This window comes from Chlamydotis macqueenii, chromosome 19, assembly GCF_036417535.1.
Source record: "Chlamydotis macqueenii isolate bChlMac1 chromosome 19, bChlMac1.mat, whole genome shotgun sequence".
In the NCBI taxonomy this organism is placed as follows: domain Eukaryota; kingdom Metazoa; phylum Chordata; class Aves; order Otidiformes; family Otididae; genus Chlamydotis; species Chlamydotis macqueenii.
In genome coordinates this window covers 1,504,670-1,526,974 of record NC_141574.1, presented here as the reverse complement: position 1 = coordinate 1,526,974, position 22,305 = coordinate 1,504,670, and the positions used below count along the sequence as shown (strand labels likewise).

The 22,305-nt window shown below is 61.0% G+C and overlaps 1 protein-coding gene across 11 annotated transcripts in view; it reads right to left on the bottom strand.

Annotated features, from left to right (window-relative positions):
• The window catches only part of RAP1GAP2 (RAP1 GTPase activating protein 2), a 64,015-nt gene that overhangs the window by 8,054 nt on the left and 33,656 nt on the right, over positions 1-22,305 (bottom strand). For 8 of the 11 annotated variants that reach the window (XM_086762762.1, XM_086762764.1, XM_086762763.1 and 5 more), the window contains 15 exons: positions 18,284-18,368; positions 11,521-11,556; positions 10,351-10,395; positions 9,765-9,797; positions 9,249-9,458; positions 8,645-8,748; positions 8,024-8,102; positions 7,350-7,403; positions 7,028-7,111; positions 5,689-5,789; positions 4,880-5,009; positions 4,528-4,683; positions 3,808-3,879; positions 3,343-3,429; positions 2,939-3,073 (listed from right to left, as the gene is read on the bottom strand). In XM_086762762.1, coding sequence (XP_086618888.1) covers positions 2,939-3,073; positions 3,343-3,429; positions 3,808-3,879; positions 4,528-4,683; positions 4,880-5,009; positions 5,689-5,789; positions 7,028-7,111; positions 7,350-7,403; positions 8,024-8,102; positions 8,645-8,748; positions 9,249-9,458; positions 9,765-9,797; positions 10,351-10,395; positions 11,521-11,556; positions 18,284-18,368 — 1,411 coding nt within the window. The remainder of the gene's footprint in view (positions 1-2,938; positions 3,074-3,342; positions 3,430-3,807; positions 3,880-4,527; positions 4,684-4,879; positions 5,010-5,688; positions 5,790-7,027; positions 7,112-7,349; positions 7,404-8,023; positions 8,103-8,644; positions 8,749-9,248; positions 9,459-9,764; positions 9,798-10,350; positions 10,396-11,520; positions 11,557-18,283; positions 18,369-22,305) is intronic. The other 3 variants (XM_086762767.1, XM_086762771.1, XM_086762772.1) reach the window with 2 other exon arrangements.

Genomic DNA, 22,305 nt, shown 5'->3' with positions numbered 1-22,305 from the left:
CCACGGCAGCCACAGCTCTGCTCCCTTCCCTCTTCATTTCTCCCAGCCACACAGCCCTGTTCCTTCGCTCCTCACATCAGCCACGATCCCCCGGGCTCCGGGCACACTTCCCTCCGAATGACCCTGCCTGACCACCTCACCGAGCCTGGGCGCAGCCGTCAGCCCAGAGCCCACCCGCGCTCTGGCCCACCGCACTCCACGCCAGCGCTGCATCCCTGCTGCCAGACGCGGCAAACCAACGACCACGACTGCTGCTGCGCTGAACTCCTGCCAGCCAAGCCCCCGGCCAATGCAGCCATGGCCTCCTCCAGCCCAGGCAGAGGGGCTGCGATTCCCGCACGGCCTCTGGCAACCCGCTCACTTGGCACCCCGCAGCCTGCTCCCACCCACGCCCACTGTGGCACAGGCTGTTTTCCCCAGAGCAAGGTGCCCAGCGCAAGGTGTCGTGCCCCTGTTCCCTCCGGCCGCCCCGAGAGCTGGAGCGCCGCCAGAGCACCACGCGCCGAGGGATGCCCAGGCTGGGCCGACCTCGCCCGGGCGCGGACAGAGGTGCCAGGTCCAGGCTGCCTCTGCTCCGCGGGACACGCAGCCCCGGCGTGGGAAAGGGCCGGCAGCCGGGATGTCGGCTGCAGGAGCTGGGAAAGAGTGGGGCTGTAACCTGCTTTGACTCAAACCGCTGCAAGCAGAGCTGCGCACGCCGGAGGCAGAGACCTGCTGATCTGAACGCTCGTCTCAGCGTTTAAACGAGACCCGAGCTATTTTTGAAGACTTCTCTCAGTTGTTGTCCCGAGCACTTACAAACACGACCACAAGATCTTCTGAAAGTCTGGCACACGCTATGAAAACCAGCAGCGAAATGCACAAGTTAAAAAAAACCTATACCCTTACTCTAATTACTGCAGTCCCCATAGAAACGGGAGCCCAAACCGGACCGTGACGCCAGCATGCCAATGACGGGAACGCTTCTCTTCACAGCCATTCCTTTGGAGTCGCTGCGGCGCTCTCCGCCGCGCCGTGGCCTCCTCTCCGTCAGCCCCTTGAGTCCCAGCTCAAGGTAACGACATTTTGGGGGGAACAGGCCATCCAGGGCCAGATTTCTGGAGGTGCCCGGCACCATGTCCATGGTGCACAGGCACCGGTTCGCTGCTGGCCCCAGGGCTACCGAGCCGCAGGCAGACCCGTGCCGGGCGAGCGGGAGCTGCAGCCCCGAGCTCACTGAGCCCCAGCCGGTGCCACGGACCACGGCCACCCTGACGGCCCCGCGCCGTCCCCTCCTGCCCGTCCAGTAACAAACACCAAGCAAGAGTCCATCAGACCGGATTTATTAGTGTCAGCAATCCATACAAAATCTGACAGTGTTTGCGAATAGAAGGCGACGGACGGCACCCCTCTGGCTCACCCAGGGCCCAGCAGAAACAAGCTCTGCTCTCCTCGAGCGGCCGCTCTCCACGTCACACGGCCAGGGAAGAAGGGGCTGCGGGCTGCGTCACAGGTGCGAGGCACCGGGCAAAAGGAAACAGTGGGGGCCAGGTCTCGCCCCCTCCCAGCCCTCTTATTTACCGTCTCTCCTCTCCCCCGTTCACTCTGACAGCGCGCGGTGGAGGACGTAAGCCAGGACGCAGCCCAGCAGCGCGGTCCCGAGGCGGCCGGGCAAACGCAGCCCAACCTGGCCCACGTAACTCACCGCCTGCCCCGGCACTCCCTGCAACGCCAGGAGAGCACAGTCCACTTTCTCGTTCACAGAAAGCATGGAAAAGAATGATTATCTAGCATCCTCATCTCAGACCCTGATGTGAACGCCGTGATGTACAACTGCACAGCATCCCAACTTCCACGTGCCTCCTACCTAACCCAGACACCTCAGCCTCCGCCAGCCCCCGCAGCGGGGTCAGGGAGCTGCTCACCCCTCTCTGCCGCTGCGGGGTGCAGGACGCGGTGACGCACCCCCCAGTGCCTACAGAGAAAACAGTGCCTGCACGCTGACTGCAGGACGCCTCCGCACAGCCACAGCCAGGGCAGCTCCCCGGCCCAGGACGGGACGGCCACCCCGCACCAGCACCTGTCCCCGCTGCAGCTGCCCCTGCCCAGCAGCGCCGACACGCAGGGCAGGATGGGGAGAGGCGTTGGGGAGCCGCAGGGGCCGAAGCGCAGTTGCTGGCATCACCAACGGCAGGGACGCGGTGCCCTGGCTTGGGGGCTCCATTTAACACCCACCCTGTGCAAGCAGCCCGGATTTACAGGTCCAGCCCTGCCCAGCCGCCTCCCCACCACTGTCGCAGGGGAGCCTCACCAGAGACGTCTGGCAACGGCTCAGCCCCCCAGACTCAAGCGCTGCCCCTCCACTTCGAGGGATGTGCCCCACTGCCCAGCTGGTCTTGGCCCTACCTCCAACGCTTGCTCAGTTTCATCCACGTTATTTTATCTCATCTCCTTTCTTCCTCCTCTCTTTTCTGCCAGCCCACTCTCCCTTCTCTCCCCTACACCCCCCAAACCCCCCAGCACCTCTCCTTCTGTCTCCCATTTAACACAACCACCGCCTCCTGCCTGCTTGCCACGACAGCCACCCCTCGCCCCGTCCCGCAGCCGGGGTGGCGCAGTGGGGACAGCCAGCAGCCTGGGGACACGAGCAGGACTTGCCCTGCAGCAGCGAAGCCCAACTGCAGTCACAGCCCATGGCAGGGTGCTGGCCCTGGGCCGAGACTCCTCTGGACACACGGCAAGTGCCGCGGCACGCTGGCGGGAGACGAGCTGCTCGGGGCTCTGGAGAGGCGGCCCTGACAGGGGCACTTGCCAGCACCACAACCACGTCAGCCTGTGCCTGCTGGGACCAGCTCGCCTGGTCGTCCCCCAACACCACTCATCCACACCCCTCCCTAAAATGTGCTTTGCCAGCTCAGCTGCATTTTAACTCCGCTGTTGGCGAGAGCCGAGGGTTTACCTTGAAAGACTCCAGAAAGCCTCCGTGACCCCCGTTCTCCAGCTTGTCCTCCTCGGGGCCCAGCCCCAGCATGGTCTGCGTGTGCCCGTGGAGCTCGTCGTGGAGGTTGTCCAACAAGGCGGCCCGCGTCCGGTCCTGGGGGAGCGAGAGCGGGCTGAGTCGAGGGAGGGGGCAGCAGCGTCGATCCATGGGACAGCTGGCTTGTCCTCCCCAAGGGCACCACCCGCCCCACCCCCACGGGACCCCGTGGCCATCAGGTGGGCCAAGACATGCGCCCGCTCCAGTCCCTCATCCCTGCAAGCGCTGACCCAGCTCAGCCCTGGGAAACGTGGCTTGGAGCGGGAATGGCGAGAGCCTCCCTGCACCGGCCACGGCACAGAATGGGGACGGGCGCGCAGCGGTACCTCCAGCTTGGCAAACTTGTCAGACTTGCAGCAGGCGTTCTCAGCGTTGATGAGCTTGGTCAGCAGGAACTCCCGGAACTCGGGGCCCTGGGGAGAGAGCCACGGTGGCAAACCCCAGCCAAAGACTCTGCCTGGTATCGGAGCCGTACCAACCCAAAAGCCAAGCTCACAGCACCCTGCAGCCCCCCCAGATGTGGGAGCACTGGTGGGAAACCCTGGATGGGTTTGGGGTGCCCTCCTGCACTGACCCCCCCACGCTGACAGGGGTGCCCGGCACGAGTTACGCTGTGCGATGGTGCACGGCCTCCCACCCCTCCACAGACCCTATGGGCCTTACCAGAAATCAAAATAAACACACATGAACTCCAGAAGTTACGTCTTCCCTAGGCAGGCGTGCTTGGAAACATCTCACACACACACAGATTACTTTATGGCTGGGAACGTGCTTCCCCTCTCAGCTTTTACCTTCTGGAACACCGGCGGGCTCGGCAGGGGTGGGCCGAAGGAGGGGACGTCTTCCCGGGCCGTGACGGACACCTGCGGAGCCAAGAGAAACGTCATTACGCGCAGCCCCCAGCGCAGACATCCCTCTCCCGAGGGCGGCTGGTGTGCGGCGGGCGATGCTCTCCCCTGCCCAGCCCAGCCCGGCTGCCCCAGCGCCAAGGGGCATCCCCGAGCCCTCGCTCTGTGGAGAGACCGCTCCCCTCCAGCCCTCACCCGTCCTCGCCCCTGCCTTCACGAGAGCGTTAGCCACGCACAGCTTCTTACATCCACTTCCTACGAATTCTGCTTTCCTTTGTGGCTGTAAGCAATGTGCTTGTCGTTTGAAAAATTACGTCTGATGGGATCTTGTAACAGAAAATGACAAGGCTGATGCTACCCGCCCTGCAGCGATGTGTTAGACGGGTATGAGCTGCTCTGGGGCTTATTCACACACCGACCAGTACCAAAAACCTTCAGTGAACCAGCATGTTATTGTACACGCACATATTTTATAGGCATATGTACGTACGCACACACGCTATGTAACAGTGCACACACAAACACGTGTGTGTACACACGTATGTGTAACACACTCCCCTATTCCCGTTCGGAGAGCTGGTTGTGCCACCGAGCACACGGACAGGCAGGGCAGCTGAGATGCCGCAGCAGCCATGGGCTGGGGCGAGCGGAGGGTCCCCTCACCTTGTAGGCCGTGTTATCCGCCTCGGGGTTCTCCACCTGCACCACAATGTAGGCGTGCAGGAAGTTGGAGGCGATCATGTCTGGGACGAACGGCGTGTTCTCCTCTTGGAAGATAATCGCCACGATGTCATTGCCAATGTGCCTCTTCCTCTGGAGCTAAGCGGAAAGGGAAAACATTTGGTCGGCAAAGCCAGGCGGTTCTGCTCCCGCGGGAGCAAGCACCAGCTCCGGGCGCAGAGGCCACCGCACACCAGGGACCCACACGGCCGCCCGCCAGCCGAGGATGCTGGGCAGGGCAGCACCGGCACAGGCCGGCTCAGACGCCCCTCTGCGAGGAAGCTCATCTTCTTACTTGTTGTGTGTCTCCTTCGGTAAAAGGCAGCTTTGTAGAGACGTGAAACATTATCTCCCTGTCCCTGAACACCGTGTACACAGACTCCGCTCCCGTCTGCCCGTGGCTGACATCCAGACCTCCTCGAAAACTGGAGATGAAAGGAAAGGCAGGGAGAAACGAAGAAATAACTGAAAGCTTAGCAGAGACTGCCGGCGGCTGTCAGGGGACAGGGCGACGGAACAAACCAGCTCATTTATCTTTATCTAGCAGCGAGCAAACGGGAGAGAACAGACTGTGCGTCACGCACTGTAACCAAGCATCGCCGTCACCAGCCTGCAACGCAGGGTGTGCGGCAGGGCAGTGCGGTGGGCCGGGGCTGACCGCAGCCCTGGGCACCAGCCGTGGCCCGGCGGTGCTGGCAGTGCCACGTGGGCTGCCCGTGCCGCCGGCCCACAGCCCCCACCAGCCGCGGGGGATCGCTGCCCGCACCGTAGCCGCTGCAGTGGCCGCCCCAGAGGCACACCGCGGCTGAGCCCAGACACCGGACAGGGCGCGTTGCCACATGAAGTTCCCTTCATCTATGGCTGAATATAGCCAGATTTTCTCACAAACTCAGAACTGTGGGAAAGGAAGTATTTCTCTCTTGGCAGCTCGAATTTTTTTCAGAAAACTCCCCCAGCTTTGAAAAACAAGCCAAGGTTGTATTTGCTCCCGCTCTGTACATCCTGCTCACGAGCAAGATGGCTTCTCACACACTAGATATTTTTACACGTGACATGGTCTCTCACTAAATGCATTTGTAAAATCATTCTTTCTATTTAACTCACCCTTTGAAGTCCTGGAGCGTTATGGTGTCTCCTAGAAAACTTAAGAAGTTCTTGAAGGCGGCGCTCTCCTCATTATTGCCGAACAGCTCCTCCTCCTGGGTCTACAAAACACAGGACGCAGCTCTTGAGAGCCCCGTTTCCAGCAGCCGCACGCCCAGCCATGCAGCGCCCACCAACACCGGCTCCCAGGGGATTGAGGAGGGTCCGGCCACGGCTCTGACACCGCGGCGTCAGTCTGACGGAGCCGCAGAGGCTTCCGCGCCACCTGAGCCGAGCGTGACCAGAGCCACGGTCCCCCGCGGCCGCCACGCACTTGGACAGCCCTGTGCCCTTGGGGCCCTCCCGGCGCAGCTCCTCTGTCACACTGCAGGTGGTACTGACAGAGCGACCACGGACACCACCACCGAGAACCATCCCTTTGAAACGCGCGTCACCCTGCTCTGAGCATCTCTTAAAATCCAACCTTGCTATCAGCGAGAGCTGCCACAGCAACAAAGGAACCTGTCTCGCCCCAGCTCCGATGGTGATTTCAGCTCAGGCCACCTCCTTCCCTGTGTGCACCCCCCGGGGACGCGACCAGCACCTCGTCCCAGGGTGCTGCGCACAGCCGCGGGCTGCTCCCCGCCTCTGCTCCCAGCTGGCGTCACCGCGCTCGCCACGGTACCGGCCGCTCACAGCCCGCTCCGCCACTAAGGCACCAGAGGTCACGGTGCTGAGAGCGACTCCTGCCCACAGCAAGGGACCTTAGGACAACGTTCAGGAAACACCACAACGCAAATGAATCCCTCATCAGAAAATCCAAGTCTTAATCACCCCGTGCTGTATTTCAAAGCAATGAGACCTTAATTATGGACTTGCATGAGTTACTCAATCCAAAATAAAACACGATATGTAAAGATAATGAGCGCGCCTGTCACAATGATCTCTGGTGAGTTGTAACGTCCAGCTGCCGCCGCGCTCCCCACCCGAGTCCTTGGGCTAACGACAGCATCTTCAGCAGGCACACGTCTTCCTGGCCCAGTCCTCCAAGACAAACGTAACTGTTCCGCTGTCGGAACAAGTATCTGACTAAACTCCCATGCCTGCTAAAAACCATTTTCACAGCCAGTTTCCCTGCAGCAGCCCGTGGGCCAATTTGCATACTGAATTTTTTCAGTCACATCATTTTTTAACGGGTCAGGGAAACACCCGAGCAATAAGGCAGGCGTGATTAGTGAGGACACCCAGCAACACGTGCTGCACGTGACAGAACGAACCGCAGGGCCGATCCGCACTCATGAATCGCAGACCTCTGGCACGCGGGGACGTGCTCCGCGAGAACGGCATGGGCCTTGCTCACCTGCCTGAACTTCTGGTAGATCACACCGAACTTGAACGTGTTGTTGACCTCATGTTCGTCGTAAGACACTATCATCTGGGAAGCCTGCAGTGACACACAGTACCCATTATTTCACTCGGTAGCTCAAAAGGCAACGTCCAGATGAGCAAACCCTGCTCACATCCCCTTTGCAGCCGGGTGCAACAGCCGAGCCAGAAACGCGCAGTACAAACAGCCACGCTCTGTGTCAGAGCAGCCATTGGATCTGGGAGAAAAGGTGAGAATGAGCCCTGTCTGACCTTCTCTGCCGAATACGCAACCGACGTGGGGCGTGTTACCTCACCTTGGGGTACAGAACCGGGTTGAACTTCAGCCCGGAGGCGTCGTCGCAGAAGGCCTGCAGGCAAGGGGAAAGAGCAGTCAGTGCCGGGTCCCCGGCGCGCGGAGCAGATACCCCTGTCCTGCTGAAACTCCACAGCAAGGCTGTGAACGTCTTACAAAGGAGCCAAATCCAGCCTCCGAGAGCAGGAGCTCCGCTCTCCGCACCCTCTCAATCGGATGCCCTGTGGCCTGGCTGGTACCCAACTGAGGATGCAGCAAGACAAGCCCCAGGTCTCCCCATGGGTCAAAGGTGCTGCCGCTTCCTCAACTTCTCCCCCAGCTATCAACCCGTGACCTGCTGGGATCAGCAGGAAACCAACAGCGGGGCCAGTGCATACCTCTGCCACGCACCAAGCACACCTGGACCAGAGAGCCCAAGCCCTGCTGCCCAACGTCGCCCAATGCCACCGAACACTGTCCAACGCCGCCCAACACCATCCAACACCGCCCAATGCCATCCAACACTGTCCAACGCCGCCCAACACCATCCAACACCACCCAACGCCATCCAACACTGTCCAACACCGCCCAACACCATCCAACACTGTCCAACACCGTCCAACACTGTCCAACACCACCCAAGGCGCAGCAGCTTGGGCTCTGCCGTAGGCATCCCAGCCCAGTCCGGCATTTTACCTTTGCGATCTGGGGGATACTGGGGAGCTTGCTAAATCCTGCCAGGGGGATCCTCTCATGCAGCGTCTTCACTTTGGACCTAGCAAAGAAACAGACACGAGCAGATGTCGGGGAGTGTCTAAGGCCAGGAGACGCCGGCTGCAGCCCCCCCTCGTCAGCCCTGCGACGTGCACGCAGCGATGCTCACCAGCTGCTGGGAAACGACGTTCTGCTGAATTTGTTGGGCCCAGTTAGAAAGTAAAGGCTCAAATTTTCTTCCCATCTCTGCAGCTCTTAAAATATTCACAGTTTGGAGGGAAATGACACAACGGTTCAGACCGCTGGGTCTTGTCAGCTGACAGAGGGATGGCAACAGACGTGCCTGGCATCATCCCGCGTCTCGGAGGGGTTACGCTCCCTTTCAGCGGGTTTAGCAATGGATCGAAGTCTCACGTTCGTTATCGGGGGTCAGGAAGTCCCGGCGCAGAAAGAGCAAAAGGATGGTGCCGCTGCTTCCCACCCTACCCCGAGCCCCTCTGCCTGCACGCTGCCAGCCCGGCTCCAGCGTTCACAGCAGAAACAAAACAAGGCAGGCCCAGAGAGAAAATATTTTGTTAAATAAAGTGGGGGTTCTGTCCATACCTGAGTATAATCCTCAGATACTCCGTGCCATCTGCCTCCTCACACTTAACAGAAAGGATCAGATTTCCAAGGCTGCTGGCTGTACAATAAAAATTTAAATGATCCTAAAAATAGAAAGCAGAGTGTTAGCGGCGGGGGAGGCAGCTCCGCGATGGCAGGGACACTGCCCCGCGCCCCGGCTGGGAGCAGAGGAATCGCCTGCCGCCCCGACACCCTCGCGCCCCTCGGGGACACGCTCGCACCCCCTCCTCACGGGGACCAGGGCTTTAATCGCCCGGCCCATGGACTCCAGCACGCTGCCCTCAGCCTTGTCCGGAGGGAGAAAGAGGATCACAAGACTGTGACCGAGGGGGCGGGCAGGCGGCTGCCGCCCCGGGTCCCCCCAGTCCGGCCGAGCCCCAGGTCCCGCAGACGGGGTGGGCTCGGAGCCGGTGCATGGCCATCGCTGCCATGGCTGGTCATCCCCTGGTCCCTTCCTCTCCTTGCACAGCAGGAAGCTGCAAAATTTGGTTATTCTGCTCACAATTTTAGATTTTCTTTTTTTTCTTGGGGGCGGCATGCGATTTCCAGCCGATTGCTCATCCCCTGCGGCAGGGGCACCCACCTTCCCCAGAAAATGCTTTCTGTAGGCTCTGGCCTCTCCTTTGCACTCCAGCCTGTAGCCGTAGGTGCTGGGGCTGAGGTTCTCCTCCTCCTCCTCGCAGATGCTGCTGTCGGACGAGGTGGGTGTGCCGAGGTTTTCTAGGTCTTCGATCCAGTATCCCCCGAACTGGGGCAGGATGATCTGCGGGTACGGGCTGCCCTTCTCTAGGATCTGCAGAGACACGCGCCCGTGATGGCTCGGGCAGGGCCAGGGTGTGCAGATGCGGGGTGCAGGGGCTCGTCACCCTGTGTCCTGTCCCCCCACACTACCGCAGCAGCCCCCAGCCCCTCTCTAAAATCTCCTCTCTCTCCCAGCAGAGGACATGTGCTAGCGAGGAAAAGCAGCAGCCGCAGAGGCGGGGAGGGGACGCGCTTTGTGCAGCTCCTCTCGGAAACAGGCTCTCTGCCAACTCCCCTGTTTGGGCAATTTTGGGAAGGCATCTGCCTGAAGGCGTTCAGGGTGGCCCGGAGCACCCACCTCATCGATGCTGGGGTACGGGATGTAGTCTTCCTGGAGAAAGGAATCAAAACACCACGTATGACCATCTGCTCCCCAGCAGCCGTCCCTCAGAACCAGAGCCTCGCACACCCACCCCGGGGAGCGATTCCAGCCTCCCACCGCGCTGGTCCCCCCATCCCTGCGCCCGGTGCCAGGCGGTAACGGAGAGCGATGCTCCCATCGGGCGAGGCCACCGCACACGGTGATGGGCACAAGCCCCCCGCTGCCCGGGGACACGGCCTGGGGACCCCTCCCTGCTCTGGCCCCGCAGGAAGGCACCGCTGCAGGGTAAGGGGTCCCCGCTATCGGCATAAGCCGCTCAGCTCTGCGGCAGAGCCCAACCACTTTACACAGCTCGCCGCTGAAATACAGGTTCAGACATAAAGCTGGATTAGGGATTTACAGGCACCGCGCTCTCATCTTTGCAATTCAATCAGTGCCTTGTTTTCAGAGAACATTCAAATCCTGTTCAGCCCTTGGAGTGACTGTCTCTGACCGCACGTTAAAGCCCTGAGGTAAGGGGGGCACTTGAAGAGATCCACGCAAGAAACAAAATTCAACCAACCTTATGTTTTTGGCTTCCAGTCCTCTGTTCTTCAAGTTTTGGTGCCTGTTTGGAACAAAACGAAGACAGTGAATAATTAAGGTGTTTTCAGCAACACAGACAAAACCACAAGGGTATTCTGCTACACAGAAATCACTCGACACAGGTGGTACGACAGGCCGGGTTTTCTGGCTGGGAGGAGCTGGGCAGCGCTGCCGGGTGCCAGGACTGACCCTGTCTGAACACGGAGAACACGGGGGATGGGGATGTGGTCGGACAAGCCCTGGGACACAGCAACGCCGCACTGAAAATGTCTCGATGTGAGGCAGGGACTCATTTCCCAGGTGCTGGCACAGCACCAAACAGAAAATGTCCCGTACCCCACTCCACCCTCATCTTCACTTCTCCAGGATGGGCTCCCAAAGGAAATCCCTGCGCTGCCTTCCTGCGGAGCGGAGGCCACAGCCCCGAGGTGTGGGAGGGCGACGGCAGTGTCCATCAGGGACAGCAAACCCCGCTCACGCTCGCCTGTGCCGCGCTGGGGAAGCGCGTCGTGTCCCGGCGCCGGGGCTGGGGGAGCATTGCGCTGGGGGAGTGCTGTGCGTCCCAGCATCAGGGGCAAGCACCACTCGCTCGCGCCCCTCCTGCGGGACAAGGCACATGGCAGGAGACATCCTGGTCCCCCATCCCTCCTCCTCGGGCAGATCCTGATGTATTTCTGTGTGGCACAAGAGACGCCTCACCCTGACCCAAGTGGCACCGGGACAGCGCTCTGTCCCGCACCCAGCGTGCTCTGCACCAGAGCCAGCCATTGGCACAGCCAGGCAGCGGCATCCCGACCTCAGGGAGCAACGGGACCACGCCTCTGAGCGTCAGCCCCTAAATTCCCCTTTGTAAACCACACGGGGCAATGTAAACCACACGGGGCAATGTGGAATAGCCGCGGGGGAAGACGCTGTGACACTGCTGCTCTCCCCTGCACGGTTTGAGCCGGGAAGCGCCCGCCGTGCCGGCTCTCAGCAGGGCTCACGCGGCACTGGGCACCGCAGCAGCAATTCAAAACGTGCGGCGGTCGGTAAGGCCCCCCGCACGTTCAATGCACGAGGTGCTGTGGGTTCTCTGCAGCCCCTCTGCCAGGGTGGTTTGGGGTGGGAGACGCCCCGCGTTACTGGCATGCATGCTGCTGCTCACCTGCATTTTTTCCAGCATTTCGAAGAATTCTGCAGACTGAAAAAGAAAAGAGGGAAATCTCCTGTCCGATGAAAGCAGACACGAGCGAGCCAGCCCAAGCCGTGTCCGGGCAGGGGCACCGGACCCCCACCCCGCACCAGGCACGCTGGCTCTGGCCCGCAGCAGGAATGGGAAGAAGAAGAAGGGACTCTTTCTCTGTAACCGACGGCGGGTGCCTCTGAGACGCCCCATCCAGCCGCCCCGCCGGGCAGGGACCCCCCACAGCCGTCCCGGGCTCCCAGTGCAGGTGGCCATCGCACACCAAGCGCGCACGGAGCCGCGAGCAGTGGCAGGTCCCCACCTCCATAACTCCTGCTCTGCATTTCGTTTCCAAAAAAGCACGAAAAGACAGCCCAAGCAATGCTGCGGGCACCTGTCCTGCTCCCCAGCCATGGCAGCTCCCGTCCAGCCGGACTCGAGCTCACCTTCACCAGTAATGCTCAGCCCCAACAACCCCCCCCCAGCTCCGTGTACGGGGGGATCATGGTTCCTCGGTCTTCTCTTTGCTGATCACAGCACTGTTGGCACCACTGGCTGGACACCTCTTCGGGTTCCGTTCCTCCCCCGGGTGTGCTCTCAGGTCCCCAAGGTCCGCATCTCCCGGCGCTCTGCCGCAGTGACAGGGCTAGAGACGCCAAAGGAGCGTGGAGCCGCGGGCGCAGCCCTGCCCTGCGGGGCAGGGGACAGCCCAGACGGAGGAAGGGGAGAGCCCCCACGCACTGCTCGCTTCAGCACAGCGGGCACCGGATCGCGGGGATCAGGCGGGGAGAAAACGCAGACGGCTGCCAAGTGCCGCGGGGCTGCCGAGGCCGTGGGTGTGGGGTTTGGTGAGGACGTGGGGCAGAGTTGATCCTGCCACGGGCCGAGGGATGGGGTACATGGGTCCTGGTGCCCATGGTCCTTCTGTGCTTCACAGGGCCCCTGGCAGGAGGGCGTCTCCACACACACAGAGCAGCAAAAACCTCCCCTTTTGAAACAGAACGGGCTCAAACTGACCCATCCCAACAAGCAAGCAACTCCTCTGACAAACGAGGCACCCACAGCAGCCCTCCCCACGCCCCTTACCTCGCAAGGTGCAAGCCCCGGGCTCTGCCTTTCACCGCCTGCGGAAACGCCAGCAATGCCGCTGCCGGCAGCGCCGGGCTGCCGGTGCAGGGTTAACGGCCTCCTTGCCAAACGAACTAAAGAGATTAGCAAGCTCCAGGCTGTGATTAAAAACCCTGGGTGGCTCCTCAGGAGAGCAGCCCGACCCTGCAGCCACGGAGCTCGTCCCACTCCCCATCGCGTCGCGGTTGCCTCCCTCCCAGCCGTCCCGAGGCCGCAGGGCTGCGCAGCCCCATGAGCATCCCGAACCGCTGCAGCGCACCAGACTCCGGTGCCTTCGGAAGCGCAGGGGCTCGGGGACAACCTAGCTCACTGAGCTGCTCGGGGGCTCGGCAGCACCAGCCGCCTGTCCCTCTTGGTCCTGCCGTGACGGTCGGACGCAGCAGACACAAGTTTGACCCGCACAGCTGGCACAGGCACAGCCCCACCAGCACACACAGCCACGGGGAAACTGGTGCTCCACAAGCACTGGCCTCTGCCTCACCGGGCACCAGCAGGGTCATCCCTTCGGCACAGCCACCGCCGAACCTCAGCCAGACGATCCCGATCCCTTGTCCGGCTTTTCCTGCTCTCAAGTACAAGCAAATGCATTATCCAGTCAACCTCGGCTGTAAATGCTGGGGCACTCCCAGCAAACCAGTAAGTGGCTTTTCTGGAGACACAACACAGCAGCCCCATCCCTCCTCTCCCCTCGCCCCCGTTTGCTCCCAGCCGCAGCGGAAGGGCTGACGGCTCACACGGCCGAGGAGAGGCCGGGGCCACAGTGATGCTGTCGGTCCCAGAGGGAGAGCAGAAAGCGGGATCAGCAGCTCCGATGCAGCTATCAGAAACGGTTCGCAGAAAAGGGAGGTGAGATTTGGGGCAGAAGGGATAATGGTACCAAGGAGAAGGGCACAGTCGGGCTGATTTTTCGTGAGCTCTTAGAATAGACTGAACTTCTCAAAATACAAAAAAGAGAGAAAAAAAACAGAGAAGGAGATGAAGAAATGCAAATCAGCCAAAGACCGAAGGAAAACCTCAGAGAGATTTTCTTCCAATCACTGCAGCAAGCAAAGGTGAATTTTACAGCCCGAGCAGCCTGGGGACTGCCCTCACCGACACCAGCCGGGACCGGGCACGGACGCTGCCAGGGCAGGCAGGAGCAGCCCTGGCCGCAGACTACGCCCCGTTTCTATCTGCCGCACCTGCGGCAGGAAAAACGAACCCCAGGCTCGGAGGAGCCTGTGCCCACCGCTGGAAGCACTTCAGAAAGGCTTTTCCTTGCTTCCGGTTTATCCTCAGGTCCAGTGTTGGACAAGCGCTCTCTGAGTCAATTAAAATAACTCCCGGGTCCCGCTCTGCCAGCAGCCAGGCCCAGGGAACCGAACTGCCGAGCGGCACCGGATCCACCCACTAAGGCAAGTCCCAGCGGAAAATGCGCAGGTGTGTTTACAGGGCAGGCAGCAGCCTGCTCCCGTCAGGGGTTCCTGAGTGCTTAAAGCCAGCCCTACGGGCCACAAATATTTTGGTAATTACACTGGAGACAATTACCCCTTTGTGGTGCCCAGCGGGAAGCCGAGCCTCCCGCCACGGGCCCAGGAAAGGCTCCACTCGCCCCTCCGGGCGGCTGAGACCACCCGCGCCAAACCAAACCCACGTCTGCTCCTCAAACGCACCCAAAGACAACACCAGCGCCGACGGGCACGTCCCCCGCCACCTTCCGTGGGACAAACCTGCCCCATAGCGCGTCCCAAAGACCTCAGAAACGCCACACACTCGACCCGAAGCGGTATCACAGATGTTGTTCCTTCCCCGCTCATGCGCCCTCGCCACTCGCCGCTGAGCAAGCGACACTGGCAACGAGAGGGGGTGGACAGTCACAGCCCGGAGCTTCAGTGCCAAAAACTACAGGGTTGGAGACAGTGGGCACGAAGCCGAGCCGGCCGGAGCCCACGGTGCCTGTTCAAACGCCCCAGCACCCCAGGGCGAGTTTAGGGAGCGGGCGCCTGCGGACGAGGAGCGCTCAGAGCAGGAGCTGCAGCACGGCCAGGGAGTGCTCGCTTTGAAGGTTCCCAAAGAAAACGACACCCAGAAAGAAAGCCCTGCGCCAGGCGGGAGCTGCCAAGGATGGAGCGCAGTGGGGCAGAGCTCTGCCCAGCACCCTCCCCGGCACCCTGCCGCGGGTCGGCGAGCACTCACCAGCAGGCTCCGTAAGAAATCCATCATCTTCCCGGCATCACCCGCTCCGCGGCAGCTACGCAGCCACAGCCGCTGCCGCCACCAGACTTCCTCATGGGCGCCCGGCGAGAGCGGCCCAGTGCCAGCCCGGCCATCCCTTCCCAGCCCCGACACCTCCCTTCGTTAATGTTTCTCCAGGCCCGAGGCACGCAGGCCTGCTGCTTTGTTATTTCAAAGGGTGGCTCCCCTGGGAGGAAAAGTGCCCCAAACAGGTTGGGCAGGAAGCGGGTGAGGGTTTGCACGGGACAGGGCAGGCGCCTGCCAGGATGCACAGCCATGCGGCAGGATGCAGGTCCTGCAGTGGGATGCGCTGTGCCCCTCGGCGGGATGCAGAGCCCTGCAGTGGGATGCGCTGTGCCCCTCGGTGGGATGCAGGTCCTGCAGTGGGATGCGCTGTGCCCCTCGGTGGGATGCGCTGCACCCCTCCGGATGGCGCTGGCCTGGGAGAGCAGCAGCTGGAACCAGGCAGTGGGCAGGAGGCAGAAAATCCAGCCTCTCCAGCTGGAAATCGGTACGCACTCGTGCCATGCAGCAACTCCTCACAGGCTCAGCTACACCAGTGCTGAGCCACCGCCCGGCATCCCCCGCACCAACTGTGACAGTCAGGGCGCCAAGCCGATGTCTCCAGAAGGACCAGGTCTCCGCCTCCCAACCATAGAGTCGCCCCAGGTTTCCCTGCATCAAGCTGATGGCTCCTTAATCCTCGACATCTCCTCTGCGAGGCATCTCCAGCTCCATCCCTTACACATCAGCACACACACACCCGGCCCCTACCCTTCCAGAGCCAACGGCAGCCGAGCCCAAAGCGGCATCAGGGGCACGGGAAGCTCCCCACAAGCAGACCCACAGACAAACCCCGCAGCCCGCAGACAGCCCCCGGCCTGGAGACCACACGGACTTATTGCTGCTTGGCACCTCTGGAGCTCCCTGCGCCCAGCCAGGATCCCCCTCTGCCGCTGCCCGGTGGGGTGCCAGCACAGGCAGCCGCCGAGGCTTGGCCATCACCAGCGCCACGGGGACCCAGGGATGGAGGGAGGGAGCACACGCCAGCTCTGCCTTTCCAAAAGGACAATCCGTGCCATCTGCAAAAGATTCTGGAGCCCTGTAATCCTGCTGTAAAGCAGAACAAGTCAGTAATCACCTTTCAATTGCTTTAATTACGTGATGATAAAAAGGAAGAACCAGCAGTAAAACAGGCAGCCTCCAGCCTTGCCCGCAGAGACCGGTCCCCGGCACCTCCTCAGCCAAAGCCATCGCTGGCCTCGCCCCCAGCCACAGCGCCCACAGCCAGACGGGCCCGCATGCCCCGTGATGCCAGAAGGAACGGCCATCTCACGTCTCACGAAAACCTCAGCCTTTGCTTCTGGGGAGCTTACGCTACCTGAAGCATATGGAGCAGCATCCACAGACTTTTCCACGCCAGGCCTTCCAGAGGTCTCCATGCCAAGTTTCCCAAGCTGAGGGATGCCTTGGACTGAAGTTTAAACATCGCTGAAGAGCCCGACCTCCCGCTGCCGCGCTTCGCCCCGGCTCTGGGTGAGGAACAGCCATACCCGCTGCCTGCGGCGTGCCTGGGGTCTCACCCCCCATAACCCCTCCTGCAGCAGCACCTGGCCAGGGAACAGACCACAGCACCGGGGGCCACGCGGCACACGTGCTCAGCCTGCCCAGCTCCCAGGCTTATTAAAAGCCAAATTTCCATTTAAAACCCGACAAGGGCGCAGCCAAAGGCAGAACCTCTCAGGACGCAGGTGCTGCTGTGAAGCCTGGGAAGGCACGAGGGAGCACGGCAGCAGGACCAGCCCCAGGGATGCCGTGGGGCTGCAGTGCCCACGGTCACAGAAAGTCCACCTGAGCTCACCCAGGCGCTACCGAGCAATTTACCACCTCTCTGCAAGGCCAAACAAATGGCACCGACAGTTTGTTTCCTCCCGCAGGGGCACGGCGGGCAGGTCAGGGCCATGGAGGAGCCGCGGCGCTCGCCCAGGTGGGCCCACGTCAGGAACGTGGACGCTGGCCACTTCCCTAACAGGCGGATGGGCACCAGGCATCCCGCCACGGGACGCAGCAACACCCTTGAGATGAAACCCCTCCGAGCCCCTGGCAGGGGTGCACATCACCCAGTATCATCCCGGGAGACTTCGTGTCCTCCGAGGCCGGGGGAACAGCGCAGGGGGTTTGGGTCCCCCCGCTCCGGGAAGCACGCTCTGCTGCTGGATGCCGGCACCTCGCACCCCGCACACTGTGTGTCCCCGGGTGCGCCCCACAGGCAGGATCCCCCTCCCACCATTTCCCACGGAGCCCCCAGGACAACGGCCCCACTGCCGGCAGGCTCTCCCCACAAGCGCATCCCCACCCACTTCCATCACTCCAGGGTCCAGGACCCCTCCTCCTCTGCAGCCCAATGAGGTGCCACAGCTTGTGTCACCAGTGAACCGGGTCAGCTCCTGCCCGCGTTGGGCACCCAGGTCATGCACAAACCCCAGATGAGCCAAATTGTCAGAAGCTCCGCTAACGAACTCCTCCAACTCAACGCTCTATTTCCAAGCCCACCTGCTCTTAACAACCATTCACGCAGGGCCTCAGCAGCCTCGTAATCCGCACGCCCATCTCATCTCCAGCTTAATGAGTAATTTCCCGGGTGGCAGCACATCGAGCGCTCTGCAGCAACCGGGGAGAGGAGCTACGATTGCCTTTGTCCGGAAACTGGTACCACAGAGACGTCTCCGGCTGCTCTGGCAGAAGCTTCTTTTGGGGAACCCGTGATGCATTTTACCCTATTTAGCCAAATTTGCTCTGAAGCTCTGCCCCAGGTCACGGCCCTGGCTCCCCACATCGCCCTGCTTGGCACAGGGCTGCGCGCTCCCTGCTCGCTCAAGGCCGTTTGAGCGAGATACAGGAGCTGCGGGGGTGTGCGGTCAACCCCAGCTCAAGCACGATCAGCTTCTGACCAAGATGCTCGTCACCTTCTCCCGTTGGGTTTGGGAAAACTGCTGAAGGCGCAGAGCCGCGGCAAGCGGTGGGTTGGAGCCTGCCAGCAGCACCTGCCTGCTGCGCACGCACTGTCTGCCTTGCGCTGACGAGCAGCACCCGCCGCAGCGCCCAGAGAGGTTTGGCGGTGCCAGGTCTGGCACCTGCTTGGCAGTGCCACTCCCGAGCGTGCAACATGAGCGGCGGTGCGGGATGGGGCCTGCCGGCACGAGCACCCGCTGCCGCCGACGGTGCCGGAACGCGCTGCAGGCTGAACTCCAGCAACCACCTACTGCTGCTCCCTCGGGAACAGTCCAAATCCGTACAGCCGCTGCGTTGGAAGTGCCGCTCCTCGCCAGCTTCCGTTTCCAAAACCGGCACCTCGGCTGGACCGCGTGCCCACAGCCTGGCGCAGCGTCGCCCGCGCGCTCACCTTCATGGTTGGCGGGGCGGTGAGCGGAGGGGACAACGGCCGCTCCGGGATGGTCACATCCGTGCTGTTCAGCAGCTCCTGTTTCCTGAAAAACCAAACGCAGGCATGTCAGCTTCCCCGCGCCCCGAGCCAGAGCGTGAGGCGGGAGACAAGGGCTTATCTTCGGCAAAGCCACAGGCGTGCGGGCTGCCTGGAAAATAATATCTTGAATCCGAGAAACAAACCAAACGGATCACTTAGAAAGACAACAAAAATCACCCGAAGAGCCCCGTGCGCAGGCCAGGCCGGGACCTTGCGGAGCTGGGGCACGGTGAGGTGCTGGGGGGCAGCAGGGCTGGGTTTCCATGACAACCCATCCCCACGGTGTCCCTCCATCTGGCACCCTCCCGGCCTGGGCAGCTCCTGTCGAGCACAGGAGGTTCTGGCTCAGTGACACCGAGGTGAAACCCGGGGACACCCTGGCGTGGGTTTCGCAGGGCCCAGCCCAGGGCCCCTCCGCCAACAGGGCACCCAGGCACAGGCACGCAGTTTGGCAGCAGCAAGAGGCATCGCGAGGCCACGAGACCCCAGGGAAGCCGGGAGCAGCCCCCGTGCCGTGCACCTGCCACGAAAGCATCACACAAACCCCCCAGCCTCGAAAAGGCACAACCCCGGCCCCCCACCCATTATCTGACAAAAACACCCCGTCCCTTCTACACCAACAGGTTCCAGGCAGGCACCCAAGCCGCCACTCGCAGCAGCACTGCCAGATGCTACTCTGGGAGTCAGAAAATCTGAGATTTAATTTTGTTTCCTCTCATCCCTGCCAGGGATGCAGGTCCTGCAGAAACCGGGCCAAAACGTCCAACTGTTTATCTCGCAGTAACGAGGTCTGGTTCCCGTGGCAGCCACCCTGGGACGGCACGGCACCACAGGCAAGTTTTCTGCGAAGACCCTTGGTGCAACAGTGAGGGCAAAACCCCACCATTGCCCGGGTGAGCAAAGCAGCGGCTGCTGGGCTTCATCCCTGCTAACGAGAGCCTGCACGGGCGCTCGCGAAGGGCTCCTGCCCCTGCGGCCCGCGTGCGCCGCTCTCGCTAACAGACCGCTCCTGCTCCTGACGCTACCTGACTCCATCTCTTCAAACACAAACGCACCTACATACACACGCACACACACATACAGATAAGCGTTTTGGAGAAAAGCCCTCTGCACGTCGCAGATCGCAGGAAGGCAGTGCAGCCTCCCACCTGCCTGCAGCCCCGCGCCGCAGGGTCCCAGCCTGCCCTGTGCAGCACCGCAGCCCTGACCGGGACCTGGCATCACTCCCTGCTGCTGCGGGACCAGCTTCACGGCAGAGCAGCGGAGAGCATCCGGAGCCAGCGGTGCCTCGGAGCCCGCATCCCCCACAATTAGATTGGGTTGGGGGACGTGCTGGGGCCTGTGCTGAGAACGTATTGCGCGTATGGAGAGAGGGGAAGCAGGAAGCTGCGGCGCCTGTGACTATGGGAAGGCAGGGACCAACAGGACACAGATCAACAGGTCTCGTTAGTCAACAACCAAGGAGCAAGAATGAATGGACCGCCATGCTGGGCAGCACCATGGCCAAGACTGAGTGCCAGCATGTGGGGACCCGGCTCACGCACCCCCGGGACCCAGCCGCCCAAACCCTCTGGTACTTGTAATTAATTGCTGATCGCACTTCTCGGACCCGCAGCAGCGCAGGCGAGGGGGCAGCGGGGCCTTGCCCTCAGGACTTCTTTCCCTTGGACTCGGACAATCCCGCGGGGCTCTTCCCGAGGCACAGGCAGCTGCAGGAACACGGGCTTTTTGGCCTCCAGGCTGCAATGCTATGGAGCGGGAGGAGCGGAGCAGAAAGCTGCCGCGCGGCTGCAGGACCAGCAGCACCCGTCCCCATCCCCATCGCAGCTGCAGGGCACCAAGGGCTGCAGCACTGCCTGGGCTGGGCCAGCAACGCAACCGCAGCCACTGAGGGAAATACCCAGCCATTCGCGTCCAAACATGAATCCAGACCAAGGGCTGACACTTTACATTTCTTTCTATTTTGTAAATCAGGGCAGGTCAAATTTGCCTTACATTATCAGGTCTCCTTTAACCTCTTGGCATCTTCCAGTTTTCCAACACAAGAATGAATTAGACGACGGGGATAGTGTGTGGGCAATAGCAGAAGAGACGTCCTGTCCACCCGTATTGTTTATCGAGCTCCCTCCCTTTCTCCTCTCCACAAGCTCACTGTGGCTCCGCTGCTGTAAAAATGCCGAGGATGACAGATTTCTCCTGTTTGCTCTTTGACTTTCTAGGACTCCCAGTCTGGAGCAAACCACTCATCCTTTGCTCTCCTCGCTTTGAACCCCGGGCTCCGCCTGACGGCACTGATCTGCACCGCGGCCTCAAAGGCATCAAACAGATCCGGTTTTGCAAAGATTAAAGTTACAAGGATGCGCACAAATAATGTGATTTGATCTGGGATTTGTAACAGGTTGCCATAGCATCGTGTTCTGAGTATTATAAAATCACTCACACAACTTCACAACGTGCTCCTCTGTCACATGCTGCGCTCTTCCTTGGGGCCAAACTGCTGGAACCGCTCCTGCGATCCCGGGGAGAGCAGAACAAACCCCTTCACCAGCCACCGCTCGTAACTGGCCTCCCTGCGCTGGAAACACGCTGCGTTAACCTGCAGCCGCTGTCGGGGACGATCCAGCCTGCCGCCAGCGACGGGGTCAGCTCGAGGACAGATAACCTAACCAACGCTTACGGCGCTGCGCTCGCTCCCCGACGCAGCACCCAGTGCCCGGCCCCCACACTCCCGAGCCCACCCTGACCATGCCGGGCGATGGCGTGTGGGACGGGTGAGAGCATCCTCCAGCTGCACGGCCACGCAGCTGGGCACCAGCTTTCCCGGAACACAACATGAGCATTGTTTTTGTAATTGTATTTCTTCGTTTCTCTCATTAGGCAAATTAAGAGAGAAGGAAAAGAAAGAATTAGAATCCTACATACTTAGTAAATCTAATTAAGGAAATACCTTAATGGAGTTAGGCAGGTTTCCCAGCGGGGGCAGTGAGACCAGCCCTGCCGTCCCGCACAGGTCCCGCGCTCCCCCGGGGCCGGGGCTGCAGCCATGGGGCTGTGCTGGGCGGACCCTGCTGCCGCCAGCCCCCACTGGGAAGGGACAGCCGGTGTGGCTGGGGCTGCTGCCCCTGCTTCTCCCAAAGGGGAGCAAATGGGGATTTCCCCCCCTACTTTGAGCACGCGGGCACTGGGTTCATAGTGCTGGCGATTTCCCAACGCAGTGAGGGCAGGTGAAGCCCTTCTCTCGTCTTTAGAGCATCCCTGATCATCACAACCCAAAAGTGCCTACAAATTCACATTCTGAATTTGGTAAACGCTGCTGACATACTGACATTGTGACTAAAATGTCCCGTTCAGTACAGAGCCAGAGCTGCCGGGACCCCCGGAGCCCCCCGAGCTGTCCCAGCCGAACCCCCGCCTCCGGGCACGCGCTTCCCTTCCGCTTTCTCAGTCTAAAGCCTAATGAAAAACTCCCAATGCATCCCACCTCCTGGTTTTGTTCCTCCGATTTACCAGACAGGCTCTAAATCGACACGGTACGTTCAGATAAATTACGCGTGGGAAGGGGAGATGTCAACATATTATCCGAGACGGCGAGGCGCTGCACACTAAGCGGTTGGCTCTACCTTTTGTTACGCTGTGTAACTTAAACACCGAGCACTGCAGGTTACGCTTACGCCTACACTTAATTCTACACAGGAAACCTGGCCTAAGGGGGTGCAAAACTCTTGCAGCAACAAGTTCAGCCCGCCTGGATGCTGTATCCTTGAGAAGGACAGCAAAGATCACCCTGTAAATTAACAGTCTCTATTTTTGGAGCCACCATTTTTTTGTCCTTGATGGGCATCACCTTGCCAGCTGCTCCCTTTTTAGTTTATTTAATATTCAACGCCCGGTATCTTAAATCTTCACAGGGGACTAAGCTTCTCCATCGCTTTTCACCCTCA